The sequence below is a fragment of the Bacillus rossius genome, chromosome 2 (assembly GCF_032445375.1).
Source record: "Bacillus rossius redtenbacheri isolate Brsri chromosome 2, Brsri_v3, whole genome shotgun sequence".
NCBI lineage: Eukaryota > Metazoa > Arthropoda > Insecta > Phasmatodea > Bacillidae > Bacillus > Bacillus rossius.
In genome coordinates, this window is record NC_086331.1 from 111,875,477 (window position 1) to 111,891,898 (window position 16,422).

Consider the following 16,422-nt stretch of genomic DNA (forward strand, 5'->3'; position numbering starts at 1 on the left):
ACAGGCCACCCAGTCGAGACGACTCACAAGTCAGCAGCCAATGAACAGTTGGCATTTGCCAGTGTGTGTAAAGTATGTAGGAGTCTATCCTGAAGGTCATTGAACCCACGTATTTTTCCGGTCTCTACTTATTAGTATAGACCTGCAAAATTCGCGAATTCATTGACCAGTAGGATAGACTCCACAGTCCTTTAAATACTCGCGGAAATGACACCTGTTCATTGGCTACTGACGCGTGAGGCGTCTCAACTAGGCTGTCCGTAATTCGGCACTTTCTTGGTTTAGTGTTTCCCATTGGCTCACAGTTCCCCGGATAAAATGTGGGCCAATCGCAGAAGCGGTACGAAGGTACAGTTGTTTTGATGCTAGCCTATCGCGAAATGAATCCGCGAATTTTGCATGTCTCTACTTGTTAGTTCTCGAATTGCGTGTGCGCACGCCCGAAGCACCGGTGTGCTCGCTGTGCGCAGAAAAACGGCACGTCCAAGGACCGGCTGTCCGTGTTCACGGGCGCCGGCGACATCACGAGGTACGGCCTCATCGACACCTTCAACGGCAACTCGCAGCTGCCGCACTGGAAGAGCGACCAGTGCAACCGCATCGACGGCAGCGACGGCAGCATCTTCCCGCCACACATCACCGAGAACACCACGCTCTACGTCTTCGAGAAGGACCTGTGCCGCAAGCTGCCCCTCAGGTAGCACACGCTTGTTCAAACATCTTCACCTCAAATCATCAGTAGCGGATCCAGGGGCTCAAGCCCCCTCCAAAAGCATCTGGGTCCACTATTGTTTTAGTGTTTGCCTTGATAAAGCCTAGCCTCAGCTGGGTCAAGCCCCTCCCAAACCAAAATCCTGGATCCGCCACTGTTAATCATCTAGGGATCTTCGTAAATTTATCGTTATCTCTGCAAGTTAAATTACTTTAAATGCCAGTTCACACTCAATAACCGTCTAAGTCTACTGCAAAAAAAAAACCATTGCTTCCACGTGTGTTTACCTTATTTATAGAGACCTGGCAAAATTCGCGGTTTCGATGGCCTTCAGGATAGACTGCACATACCCCTGTACACTCTGGCAAATAACGCAAGTTCATTGGCTGCCGACTTGTAAATCGTCTCAGCTGGTTTGTCTGTGATTCGATCCTTCTTTGGTTGAGGGTTTATAACTGGTTGAGATTCGTCCAGATGAACAGTAAGCCAATAGCAAAATTATCTAAGAGGTATATGTGTTTGAATTCTAGCCTATCACCGAATGAATCCGCGAATTTTGCAGGTCTCTACTTATTTATAATGATTAAACAAAACGAGGAAGTAGAAATACAACGTGGTTTCTAAACATAAAATTTGTCCGAAATTACGAAGAACTAGTTTATTTGACGTGAATTCTTCTTTGTACAGTCCGTAAATTTATTGCAATTTCTACCAGTGTAACACAAGCAGATATCAGCTGCTACATTGGGAAATAGCTCACGCTCAGCAAATCAGCACGCACTAAGCACCATTTTTCTGCTTACGGCCAATCAGTATCTTCTACGTCAGTGGCATAGAGTAGCCAACTTTTTGATATGAAAAAAAAGAAAAGAAATACGACATGTAGTTTGTCTTCGTGGGTGGAATGGGGCTACCCCAAGGACAGATCTGTCGTTCCGGCCAACCGGAGGAAGAATGCATGAGGCGAAATGAGACGGGGAATAAAGCAGCGACGGAATGAACTGGTGGGGGAAACGGGGGTGCCCCGAGAAAACGCCCCTTTTTTTCACATGCGAATAATTCCGCCGGGAAGCGAACCCCAGTCGCCGTGGCGGTAGACGAGTGTTCGGACCACTCAACCACCGTGCCGCGATTTTTTTTAATGTCATTTTCAAATATAAAAGTATAAACCTACTTGAATGTGTATGTGTTTCTTTGGGAGGCATTGCTTTGTAGCTAGTCACACATTGCGGTTAAAATAAAACGGCGAAATTAAATCCTTGTACTTGCATAAACAATTGCTTTTTGAGTTTTGGTAGGTCCGAGCGCAGAATTCCAAAGGTGGTGCATGTGATGCCGACCACCATCTTGTATTGTGACGTAATGACGGCCATCTTGCATCACATTGACACTACACCTTTATCCTGATTTACATTTACAAATTATTAAACTACGATTTTAATAAAACAAACTTACATAATAACTTTTTCAGTACCTGGTTAGATTCATTTGGATGCACTTAAATATATATTTATATTTTAATAATATTTAATTACATTTTAATAAAATTTTAATAAACAATGCACTTATGTCATTGACCTAGCAGTGCCTGATTCGATTTACGGTGGGTGCACTTAAAAAAATGGTGACATGTCCTTCCTCATTGATGTCTTCAATCAAACTGACTTCCATCACAACTGCCAAGGCATATATAACTTCCATCAGTATGACGTCTCAGAAGCGATTATCGGATACAACATCTTGGATTCTCTTGACATCTGCTAGAGTATGCACCCTCTATTTTAGTTTATTTTTACCTGTTATGAGTGTAGTAGTATCAATCACCAGATCATAGTGTCTACCATTTTGTCAGCCATTTGGACCGCCATCTTGAAAACCTGTAATTATTGCCCAGAAAAATTGTAAGAATTCAAAAACTCCTTCAAAATCTGCTTATTAATAAACTGATTGATTTTATCAATTACCGTCTTTAGGTTGAATCCTTGGTTGAAGCAAATAAATAATTTAGGCTCGTTGAACATATCAGTTTTTCCAAAATTTCGGAACACATCATAAATAATTTTTGATTAACGCAGTAGTTAAAATTTATATTTTAAGTGCTTCTTAAGAGGCCACTCCAGTGTTTCAGGGGCACTACGCAACCCGCGTTAACCTCATAAGATTCAATGTTATTTTCATTTTGCTTCTAACTAATTAACTAATATAGATTTCGAAATGATGCTTGCTTGATATGTAAGACAACGATGCTCTTATCAAAGCACCTTTCTTCAAAAACGTGCATAAATTATGGTTCAAAACCTAGACAATACACTTATGCATATTAGTAAAGATTAGTATAAAACCATAATTTATGCACGTTTTTGAAGAAAGGTGCTTTGATAAGAGCATCGTTGTCTTACATATCAAGCAAGCATCATTTCGAAATCTATATTAGTTAATAAGTTACAAGCAAAATGAAAATAGCATTGAATCTTATGATGTTAATGCGGGTTGCGTAGTGCCCCAGAAACACTGGAGTGGCCTCTTAATGTGTACAAATGAGGAACTTTAGTGAAAATCTTGATGAGTCATTAAATGATTTTGAGATAAAGCTAGAAAACCTGTAACTCATAGTAAAAAATTAGCAAAAATTTGTAACTAAAAGCATCAATTGTGCTTAAATTACTTATTGATGTTAGGTTAGTAATAATTTAATATAAAATTTAATCTGGTAGATAATAAGGAAACAAATATGGACATGTCAGGTATTGTTCTAACAAAACACAAGCATCTGGACATGTTGAGTTTAGTATGTAACATATTGTGGGCAAGTTGGGTTTTAATAATAAAACATAACACATAGTTTAATTTCACGATTTTTTGTATTGATTATAATGAGTCTGTAGTACTTATAACAAGTTACCATGTTAAATATTTGTTTTACTAATACACTGTATTTACATGTTTCGTAACATAGCACATTTTACATGGAATGGTTTTTCAACTGAATTGTTATACACTTTGTACAATTTTCTTATGTTCACATCTCTTGGCAGATATATTCGACTGGATTTTGTTCTGTTGTAGTGACTTTCTGTAGCTTTTAGACTTCCTATATAATTCCTTACATGTTCCCTTTTCAACTTTGATTTGTGAGAAACATGATCTCCTACATGTTTTTCTTTGATAGTATTGCCCTCATGAAGAATCTTGGTTACATAAATTACTCTGTATTTCAATATGTCCAATACTGTCAGGAAAAACTTCCGGCAACTGCTTTCTTTCCACCTTTTATGGTCGGTAGCTAAAACAAACAAAATATTCATTTATTACAAAGTACTGAGAGATATATTCATATTAAACACTTGAATTAAATAGCTCATAATTTTTAAGCTCTAAAATAGCCATTTTTTAAGGTTTAACATGTGTTTGGTAATATGTCCATCAATTACTGATTCTAGGTTACAAAGATTATCATGTTAGGAACAGCAACACCACCCCACAGTACAAAAATACTTTTCTATAATCTTTTCTTATTGTATATTCTACACAGATTTTATGACAGATATCTGATAAGTAATGTTATGGCATGTCATCAACTAAAAGCATCGGACGTGGTCTGTGAGGTTCGGCTACTCCAAGAATAGGGCACTAATGGTTATCCTGATTCACTATATCTGTGTCTACATAAAATTTGGCTCTGATTCGCACAATGTCTGCCACAGTTAATTTCTAAAAAAAGGTTATTTTTGTGCTTGCATGGAATTTGTAAATTTTACATTCTGCATTTTCATACCTGTAATGATAAAATGCATATTTTATAAAAGGGGTTGTATGACAATATTATATATTTTATTACTGAAAGTCATATCAACAGTCACAACATACCTTTGCTTCATCTGCACATTCCCTTTTCTCTCTCTTGGTTTTCTTTTCCTGCTTCCTGCATTTATTTCATCAACACTTTATGTAGAATCCATGATTTACAAGGTTATCTTGCTGTAGAAACATGACATAGTAAGTCAAAGCACTGAAATCAAAAATATATTTGAAAGCCAAAGATAAAAAAATATAGTGATTATTATGTTTGTCAGAATACTATGTTTTTTATGAATTCTATGGTTGCACTTTATCATACGCAAGATGACAACACAATATAAATGTTAATTTCTTATTATCCTAAAATATTACAACATTATTAAGTGTTGATTAATTTAAGACGTACCCTTTAAAAATTGCATTATAAAGTGCAATAATAAAATCTTCCAACTAAATAATAAATCAAATATGGCCTGCCACAACCTGATACAGCCCACATTCATTTAGAGTATATTCTGTAAGTTTCTTTAAATATATTTTGTAAGTGGGCCAGCTGTATGTGGACATGTCGAGATTTGCACAAAAACCCATAATTCACACTTGCAATTGGCTTGGACATGTTGGGTTTTATATAATAGTGAGATAGTAGTGTTCTTTGCCTCAGAAAAAGGGTCTCAAAACATGTGAAGCATACATTTTTACTGGGGACGCTCATGTCGAGTTTTGCACGAAAGCTCCTCAAATTCATAGATACTATCCATAGAAGTATAATTTATATTTCTTTAATGGTATTGATAAGCATGTCTATTTTAGGTTCCAGAAAGAAGTGGATACTGCAGGAGGAGTGAAAGGATATCGATTTTCCCCACCGAAAGATGTTTTCGCTGAAGTGGCGAAAAACCCTGACAACGAATGTTTCTGCCCTTCTGGTCCACCATGTGCTCCTGATGGCTTTTTCAATGTCAGCCTTTGTCAGTACGGTAGGTTCCACTGAAGCAGACGCAACTGGACAATAACAACGTTTAAAGCAAACAATGATTTGTTAAGTGAGTCTGCAATGGCCCAGGGTGATTATATTTTTAATTGACTAAATACGAACAATATGAGCTGACTTATACAATAAACTCATTTATTTCTAAAACAAAAAAAATAATTCTTAAACTGTCCCAATTTGTTTAATTTTAAGAAATATTTTTCCATTTCTCACTCCAAAAAGATAATTTTTTCGGCACTTAAGACAATATTCATTCGCCAGTAAAGCTGATAAAGTCTGATGTTCTATAAGCCTTAAAAATATAAGAAAACACTTAAATAAAAGATAATAATTTTAAATAAAAGCCTTAGAAGAATTTACAAGAAAAAGTTAGACTTTAAAAAATATTATTTTGACCAATCATAACACCCGATTTTAAAAAAAATATAATAATAATGTATGTTGCCTGTAAAAGTTTGAAACATTATTAAATATAGTTCAAATGGTTTGAAAGCTATAAAATATATAACAAATATTTAGGGCGAGCGAAGTGAGTCCTAACAATATCCCATAACCCATACATTTTTGTAGTACACTTTACAAAAAATCTATTACACCTCTAGATGTGAAAGTTAACACAGTAATTTAAAGTAATGTATAGATGTGTTATCTATCATCATTTCTGTACACAAGAATTTAAAAAATACGAAACAGCGATGTATGTGTAATTCTTATTGTTAAATCACCTGACCGGTGGGTTTGCACGTGGAAGGGGGGGGGGGGGGGGGTGGAAATGGGAAGGGGGGAAATCAAAGAAATTTAACTGGACCAGAATTTACCTGTATCATGTTAAATCTATGTAACCAATACTGTGTTGATGTTGAACATTTATGACATTTTTATTTAGTAAGTTCTATTATCAAGTGCACCTATACAAGTAGTAAATTCTATCAATGTTTCAACAAAACTTGACGTCCAAGAGACTAGCCCGAGCATGGGTTGAAGTGTTAGCAACTCATTGCAACATTCCAATAAAACTTGAGATATAAAGTAATTGATAAGTTCATACTGAGGGGAAATTTTAGTTTCAGTTGCTCTGTGTTTCTAATCAAAAAGTATTTTGTGAGCTATGTGTATGCCAAAGACCCTGCTTCAAATTGTAAAGTAACCTGTGTTATTTTATATAAAGTGGAAAAGTCAGAATCTTAACATTTTATTGCTTGCAGGAACTATAGGTTCATGATCTGTGGTTGTGTAGCCATTATGGTACGTTAATGTGGTTGGTTTTAAGTGAAATTTATTCTGTGTAATTGAATATTATAATTTTTTATACATTTTAAATTGTTTTTATGCTACATTAAAGAAACAGTACATTATTAGCTATATCATTTTTACGTAGACATAAATGTTAATCTCAAAATCCTAATCAGTATATTGTTATGTTCATTTATTAGAACATAGCGACTACGTTTTTATGAATGTAGTTTCCCCACAATTATCCATGTGTTTTAATAGACACACTTGTTTGGCGAGGAAAAGTTTGAATCAACTAAGTTTGAACTATGTTATTTATTTTGGAACTTTTTGTAATAAATGTGATAAAATGCATAAAAAACATAAATTTTGGATAGCCATTATTAGGTATTGAACAGATTATGAGTTAAAATAAATTAAAGGTTTTAGGATATAATTTGGTTAACACCTATCTAGTAGATATGTAAACATTTGACAATTAAAATTATGGAATATATATATATATATATATATATATATATATATATATATATATATATATATATATATATATATATATATATATAAATTAACAATTCAGCACTCTCTCAGGTCATCAAGAGATCTGCCCTGGTCAAGACATATCCCTAATAATAATGACAGAGTTGGGCATTTGTTGTGAGATAGCTGCTCTGCTCCTTATTGCCCAGAACAGACTGGCACAGCAGAGTGACTAATGAAGACATTTGTTGAAGCTGCAAGGGCAATGTTACAAGCCAAGAATCCAGACATATACTTGTGGGCAGATCACTTCTACATAATTAACACAACAGCCACCAACTCTGTGATAGATGTAAACTCACATGCTTTATGGATTAGCACTGAAGCTGACATAAAACATTATTAAAACGTTCAGATCAAATTATTTAGCGAACATGCCCAATGAAAATTGTAATAAATGGAATGCAAAGAGTGTAAAAAATTTTTTTTTACTATAACAAAAAACTTAAGAATACATAGTTTAAGTTTAAAACCACAGATATATTGACATTTTGAGAGATGTCATCCCCTTAAATTTCTGAATTTTACAAAGCAGTCAAATCATTCTGCTTTTTAGTTTACATGTTATAAAATGTGTTTGTTTTTTTATCAACTAAAATTAGCTTTGAGTGATTTTAAGCTAGGTAATAGACTGAAACAATGTCATGGATAAAAAAAAATAGTTTTCATGACACCACAGTGGCCACAACTAAGAAATGATAGTGAATGCACGATGAAATGGTTACTATAGAAACCACTCAGAGTCCAAAAACAAATGCCTGAATGTAGTATTTTATTGGGATTTTTATTCAGTTTTGTATAAAATGTAGGTGAGACAGTTGTACCAAGGATCATTATTACATTTTAATTTTTAAAAATAATAATTTAAAAAGTGACATCTGATAGCACAAAAATTCCTGCTAGCTGCAGAACTTTTGAGAAGTTAACTCTAAATGATTATAAGGAAAAACCTATGTAGTGTAATTATTTTTATTTGCTATGTAATAAATGGTGCAGGATCATAATGTAGGCCTACTATTGATTCCCAATGTACATTGGATCACTAACATTATATACGAGAGCCAGAGGTAATGTATTGAAAACAACTTTTCATGCACAAATTAGTATAGTATTTACATGTTTTGCACTAGTGTCGTTCACACATATTTTTGGTACCTATTTTAGATCCAGAAGTTTTTCTTCCTCTTCATTACATTTTTCCAAGTAGCAGCCTTATGGTAGGAGTGAATGTGTTCCGGAGTTAAAATATGCACAATACTCAAACTACTCTCACTAACATACCATTACTGTTGGAAATTCTGTGGTTAAGAATGATGGTATTGCCAAACTTTCCTCTAAACAGTTTTTCCATTCCTCTTTGCCAGTGGGACTTGTAATCAGAGACCTAACTACACTAGTTTACACCCAGGGCATTATTTTTTTCCTGGTAACCGTAGTTTCTCTCGATGACCCTGGTTACATATTTAACTGGTTTTTTAAAAAACTCAGGAATAATATTTATTTATTTTTTCCCATTTGTACTTCATGAAATTGGGACCTGAAACAAAAAAAAGACATAATTATGACATCTTGTACCTATGATCAGTGATCCACAGTAGGGGCAGACCCAGGATTGACTTCTGTGGGGGGATGGGGGCATCGGTAGTGTGGAACCACATGAAACCTTTTTATTACTTCAGAATTAGTACTATCCAGTGCATATTTTACCCTCTGGTGGGGTAGGGAGGGGGGGCATGTGCCCCCAGGCCCCTTCTCCATATCCGCCACTGATCCACAGTAGATACACGACCTTAAGGCCAGTACATTCTAGGTTAGGCTCAAAAACTAAGTGTGGCCTGTGAAATTGCTAGCCAAAGAGGAGTTATTTAGATAGCATGTGATTTAAAAACACTACAAGCAATCTTAAAATTAAATATAAGTTTCACCAAAATTTATTACTTTTTCCACTTGAAAATTTATTTTATCTTTCACATAAAACAAATGCTCAACATTAGGTCTTCTAAGTCCCGCTCTGCACTCTAGTGTGGGGACTGAAACTTTAAACTAGTAGTATCTACAATTGTTTATGAATAGAAAGCACACTTGATCAAGCCACAACAGTCTCCTATTCAAAATAAAACTTACTTAAATAATCAAATCTTAAGATGCAGTACCTACATGAATGTTTGTTTTTAAACATCACATCAAAATCATTACATATTTATTGAGAGATGTGTTTTAATTTAGCCTGATCATGCATGTTTATGAGACAGAGGGAGAAAATGGCTGTAGGCATAGAAATAGTGTTGATTTATAATTTGTCTTGTAGCTTTGAAACACAATTTTAATTATTTTAATTTGGTGAACAGCTGCTCAAGCAACATGGTTTTATAGAGCATTAAGTTTCTGGACTGGAGCCTTACTAGCATTGAAAAGAATACTTGGGAAAATTTTCAAGTTTTTTGTCATTTCGTGCAACGCTAGAGTTTACAAATTGTTTGAATTTTTCAGATTCACCAGTTCTCCTTTCATTCCCTCACTTCTACCTGGCCGACCAGAAATATCGGACTGCAATTGATGGAATCAGCCCACCAGACCCAGAAAAGCACCAACTGTACATAGATGTACAACCGGTAAATATGTATACATTGTTTTACTTCATTCAATATCACTCAAAAAGTCAAAATATTATTTTAACTACACTTTGTGCACTTAATCCATAAAATAAAATAAAAATTCTTTTTAAGTACTTTTTTTTTTGTGAAGTTTGCATGGTACAAATCAGAACAAATTTTTACAGTCACCTTAACTGGGAATACCTCATGCAAAGAAAGCCTCCGGAAGATATATTTCTCTAGCAACAATAGGTATTAAACAAGCATGCATTACTATCACCCAATATGAATCACAATTTCATAGTTGTGTAGGAGATACAGTTCATTCAGTGTTCAAAACAGTAATTTATTACATTATCTTAATATGCTCAGATTCATAAAAGACTACCATTTATTAAACTGATTGTTATGGCCACACCTACAACTGGCATCAATGCGGTGTGCAAGGCAGACGTACATCTGGCAACACAGCAGCGGCGGGGCCAGCAATAACATGGTGTGATGTCGGACCCGCGAGTTAAAACATATTGCAAGAGAACTTAACACTGATGAACAGAAATAACTTTTAGAATACATATATACATAGTGATCAGAATATAGCTGTGCAAAATTTTGAAAGGAAAAGGATAGGCTATCTTTACTTAAGAAAGACAATAATCTGTTATTTTGGTGTATTTCTTATATTCCAAGTATCCAAACATTCTTTTATATTCATTCTACAAAATTATTAGTGAGCCTGTATTTTTTATGTCCTCCCACCCTGTAGTATTTTTCTTTAATGGAAGTAACTTGGTGCTTAACTTTGAAACCTCAGTCATTAGTAATGAATTTAAATATGTTCCTCTAAATAATAATATATATATATAGTATATAAATATATATATATTTTATTTAGTGATCGCATTAACAAGAAACATTATCACAATAAATTAATTTATTTCGCTAGCTAGTCTGTTTTATGTCAGAAAACATACAGTATTATTTTTTCAGAGCTGAAAAAAATTAGAAAATTCGCAGTGATTGTTGTTTATTAATATGAAATGTAGTGTAGATATGTTCACTATAATTATTTATATTAAATTTCTTATACCTATCCACTCTTGTTAGGTATCAGTATCATAGTGTGATATTTTGAAATGGGCGTGGCTTATTATACTCATCTGTAAAGAAATAATAAAATGGTTGTCTGGAGACTGTCTTCCTAAGAAAAATTTAGAAATTTATGTTTATAATTTTAAAAACCGAGCACATTTTCATTTATTATTTATGTGCAAGAATTAACACCATTTTTACTTTTTATGATATGCATTGTAGACACTTTCCCACCAACAAATGGAAACAGTACGCAAATTAAATTATGAGTACACTCATACATACGTAACATTGCATGTCTGTTTAAATATATTTTTATTTGAATGTTGCTTATGAATAAAGACTAGAAAGGGGATGGCTTGTAACAGAGGACTTAACCTATAGGCCATGGCCTATAGCATGGAACCGTAGCAGCATTTTCTAATCTGATTCTGGGAACTATGGAAAAACTAAATCAGTTTGGCTGGAGCAGGTTTAGAACCTGTGTCTTCTAGCATACAAGTTCATTGGGTTTCCACTGTACCGTTTGGATTCAGTTGTATGTTCCAGTTCATCAGCAATAAGCTTTCGCTCATTTCGCTCTTGTAACAGGCTATGTAGTTATAAAAAATGTTCATGGATTAACTCATCATCAACTATTCCCACCTTGCTTTTTATAGATGAAACATATAGTGGCAAAAACGTTTCACACACATATTTATGTTTATATACACACACCTATTATTTTTGTAGGTGATCTGACATGTTTTAAAATTTTACGTATATATATTTTTTTGCTGTTGCTACCACAAGACATGTTTTATTTAGTTCCTAACATTTTCTGTATCAAATCTCATTAGAATTTTGGGACTGAATTTTCAAATGGCAGAGCATCTGTCACATTAGTTGTTTAAGTAGTCACTTATTTTTGGCTCTGCAAAGTAATTTTTTTTTGTTGTTGCAGCAAATGGGAATAGCGCTGAGTGCTCGAGCGAGGATACAGATAAATCTTGCCGTCAGCCAGGTTGTGGACATTAAGCAAGTTGCAACGTTTCCTGATATTATTTTCCCCATACTGTGGTTTGAAGACGTAAGTAGCTCGAACATAATGAGGCTGGAAAAAGTTTAACAAAAAAATTTGTTGTGTCATTTCTGACTCCTACTGCTAATTTATTGTTCACAGGGTATCGATGGGCTTCCGGTCGAAGTGACGGACTTGTTGAACCTTGCAACAAACGCACCCCCTGTGGCTCGAGCAGCCCTCTCTTATGGTCTTTTTGCACTTGGGGGAGTTCTTCTGGTGATGGCAGTCAGCTGTTTGGTTCGCTCCAGTGGGCGTCAGGAGACACTCAACTTGGAAGGCACCAACCACTATGTCAAACCCGAGAAGAAAATCAACAGGAACAAACAGGAAGGAAAGAGCATGGACATCATGAACCCCGCATTTGTCGGAGGTCCAGAAAATGGCAAGACAGTTTAGCACCATCTTGGAATTGATACTTCAGACATCACAATGTCATTCACATTCAGAGTTTCTTAAATACTATGACAATGTTGCTGTAATGAACAGTTTTACTTGACCATATTTGGCCATATCTGCTCTCCCGGGTTGCGTTCTTCCCCGAAACAGAATGTGCTGGTGCCAGTTTGTTTAGTTTTAAGGACAAAAAGTTTCTTAAATGTGAAAAGTGAGAAATAACTCTTCTTCGGGTATCTTTGCACAATTTTTTTCCTCCTGCAGGTGTTTGGTGGGAGGGAATGGCACATACATAGGTTCTCTGTTTAATGTATGTCAACATTTTCTAGGTAACACAGTGTAGAATACTGTATTCATAGCACAGGAGATATATATGTGATTAAATGTAATCTTTAGCCATCCCACCTGTTTCACAACAAATTCAAAATAAAAGAAAAAAATTCTGAACTTAAACGTTACATGTTTTTAAGATGCAGCCTTGCTACCAAAGTGCCAGATGTCTCTATTCATGAGCAAAAACGAATTATTTCTACCAAGCCTGAGATTCATACAATGACAATTGGGGTTACACCGGAAGTTGTGCTGTAGCTTGTCGGCCTTATGTAGGTTGTGTACCGACTAATATGTAGCATTCAAAAATAATTCTCATGATGTTCCTTTGCAGATAGTTTAAGCAAAGCTTAATTTCCTATAGTTTATTAGGACATTTAAAAGCTATGTTGAAAGTTCCAAGTGTTGTTAAAAAGAAATTATTTTCATAATAGTGGGAAAGAAAGTGATAATAGTGAACAGCTGATGTAATAATTTCTTTTTTACATTGCTATGGCTGATGTAGTAGACTTGACGTTACAGAACTGAAAATGTACAAATTATATAACCATCATTTAATTTTTGGACTGTCTGTTAAATGTTTACATTACTATTCATACATTATTTGGACAAGAAATAGCTTTTAACTAGGTTGAAACTGTGGTGTAACGAAACAGTGTGTACTTGAGTACTTTTTTTTCCTTCAGATATATATGATGGCTTTTTCATGGTGATTTCACCTAGCATCTACTATAGAAGACTGTTTGTCGTAAAACTAATTATTTAATTAAAATATTACGACCAGTAAAAGATTAAATTAAAGAATAGCTTACCCTTCAAATTACTTTTGATCAAAAATGTGACGTACCATTTATGTAATGCCATAAAGTAAAAATAGATACATGAGTATTATGCTTACATAAACTTTAGCTAAAGTGTCAAAATTATTAGTTAAAAGTAAACAAAGCTAATGAATAATGGTACCGTACCCAAACTTGTGTTTTTGCTACATTGACAGAATGTAGATTTCATTACCAAACAACTGATTGATTAGTAACATTTTAACTATTGTACGTTTCATTTGGTAAATGTTCCCATAGTTTTGCCGAAGTGTTATTGTTTCCTTTATCCTTCCATGATTTTTTTTTTAATTAATCAAAGTGTTGTATCAAAGTAGGGAAATCTATTACATGATAGATCAATGACATCATAATGCAATAATTTCACCATTATGGTGTAAAGTAATTGATGACAAATAATTTTTTTTAAAGTATTTTCATGTGTACAGTTTTGCTCAATCTAACTATAAGAATTTTTAATGTAGGTTATGTGTTGTTCAGTTAAAGAATTGAATCATATAAATGTCAGAATTGAGTGAATGGTTAGTAAATCATTACTGAACACTATGGTTCATGTCAAGAGTAGTGTATGTTAGTAAAGTTTATGAGATAATAATGTCACAACATTATACTCAGTTTTATTCATTTTTAAAGAGACAGTGTACTAAATTTAAATTTCATTTCTGAGTGGACCTTTAATATCTACCCTTCCACATTTTACTATCCACTAAAAGCTTCACATTTAACTTTTGAAAAAGTACAAAATATAAATCTTCATAATTTTGGTTATAAAAATGTCTTCTTAGTTTAGCTACCTATATGTATTAATATGGCCCTGCTTCAGTTTTGTCTTTGCAATTATCTTCTACTAGTGTTAGTGCTGAAATTATACTTTATGGCAAGTATGAAATACTTACATAGTGTCAACTTAAAACAATACATGCTATTAAAATTTCATTTTGAATTGTAGTAAGATTCTTCCACATATGTATGAAGAAAGGCTCTGTGTAGTATGTAAATCCCTTAACCATGAACTAAAGAGTGAAATTATTGCTACAAAACATGTTATGTTGATTTTATATCAAATTCTGTTTTATTAATTGTTTATTAATTAGGTAGCCTTTCATATTTAACTGTTAAATTTATAAATTTTTATTATTTGTTAGACTTTCCCTGAAACCACATGCATGCTATATAACAACACAAATATTTTGTCATTTTAAAGATAGGTATCTAATTGGTTGTTTATAAAATTGTTTATTAAAATTGTACTCAAATAAAATACCATAGACAATAACATTTATTTATCTTCTTTGAATCTGTATTAACTATTAGGAACATATAGTGTACCTAATAATTTCCAACTAGACTGGCTTTAATATTGTGACATATTGTATTCTGAAGAAACTCAAATGACTTTTTTGGTGCTTTTGCCATAATAAGGATTTCAAAATAAGTTTTATGAAAGTAAATATTTACAAAAAAACATGTTTCAGGAAAGAAAATTTTTTAAACCATGAGTTTTCATTGTTAACTTAAATTTAATATCAAAGACGTTATATTTTGAAGAGAATATATATTTTTTACATTTGGGTAATTTTTGTAAAAATGTCTTTTAGTTTTGTTTGTTAATATTTTTATAGTAAAGGTAAATTTGTTTTGATTGTACTTAAACTGAAGTAAAATAAAATTTTTGACAAGAATTTTTAAGTATTTGTTACTATGAGTTAAGTTTGAATAATTAATAAGAAAGGTGCTTTTAGTAAGGTCTGAAATAAATAAAAAGTGAAAAATTTACTCAAAGTTTTATCACACTCCGCATTAAAACTTCATATGCAATCATTTTAAGTGTTTTATAGTTTTTTATATTGATAAAAATGTTATAATTTTAAACTTATGAAATTATGCCATGGCCTATTCTTGAAATGTTTTTTAATTTGCAATATATATTTTTAATTTGATATTCTTTTACCTGTCATTGGTTGCGTAATGTTTATTTCTCTCACACCAAAAAAAAAAAAAGTCTTATTGTCACCTGGTCTAGCTGAGTTTTCAGCTAACGACATGAGGAAAATAAAATACACTTTTGCCTTCTTCCTACCATTTTTTGTTTCTTAAAAAAATATTTTTTCTGCTTATTGGCCCTTGGCAAATTCTTAAATGCTTTTCGGAAACAGACCCCACTCAGATATCTTGAGCAGTTTTCAATTCACGTTGTTTTTCCTGAAGCTCCGCACACCGTACGTGTATCCAGAAAGGCGGGGCCCTTAAGATAACTTTTTTTAGAAATGCAAAAATGCACAAAAACATTTTAACATGCAGCAAATAGTTCATACACATTAAGCCACATGCAGTTTTCTTTAATTTTACATAAAACCAGCCTCAGCAGAAGAATATTTTTGAGTTTTTCAAAACTGTTGAATTTTTATAGATCTGAAAGAAAAAAAAATTATTTTTGGTCTTTTATAATAGTGGTTAGAAGTTTAAAAAATTAATTCTATGAATAAATGTAATTATTAAGCTAAATATTGTAATGCCGAAGAACTACAAAAGCTATGCAGAAAGAGGTGCACAGGACCGCTGGAGGGAGTTCATTCAGCTTCCTCCTTTCTCTTTCCCAACCCCATCCATGCCAACCCTCTTCAATACAAATCTGAGCATGTTTTTATGTGCATTGTACACGAAAAAATCTTATTTTTGCGATTAAACATTTCAGTTAAAGAAACAAAATTCAGATGCGAAGGTAACTGTGGCACTTTCGTTGCACATGCCTACAGGTATGCATTAACTGAGAGATACAACATTAATTTGTATTTGTAATGAGTGCAGAGTTTAGAATATTTGCTTCATAAATT

General features: G+C 33.4%; 1 protein-coding gene across 1 annotated transcript in view; it reads left to right on the top strand.

Moving 5' to 3' along the window:
• The window catches only part of LOC134529622 (lysosome membrane protein 2), a 169,793-nt gene extending 154,523 nt beyond the window's left edge, over window positions 1-15,270 (top strand). The window contains exons 6-10 of the mRNA XM_063363918.1: window positions 471-697; window positions 5,324-5,490; window positions 9,768-9,889; window positions 11,907-12,032; window positions 12,126-15,270. Coding sequence (XP_063219988.1) covers window positions 471-697; window positions 5,324-5,490; window positions 9,768-9,889; window positions 11,907-12,032; window positions 12,126-12,422 — 939 coding nt within the window. The 3' untranslated portion in view covers window positions 12,423-15,270. The remainder of the gene's footprint in view (window positions 1-470; window positions 698-5,323; window positions 5,491-9,767; window positions 9,890-11,906; window positions 12,033-12,125) is intronic.
• Window positions 15,271-16,422: the final 1,152 nt, after the last annotated feature.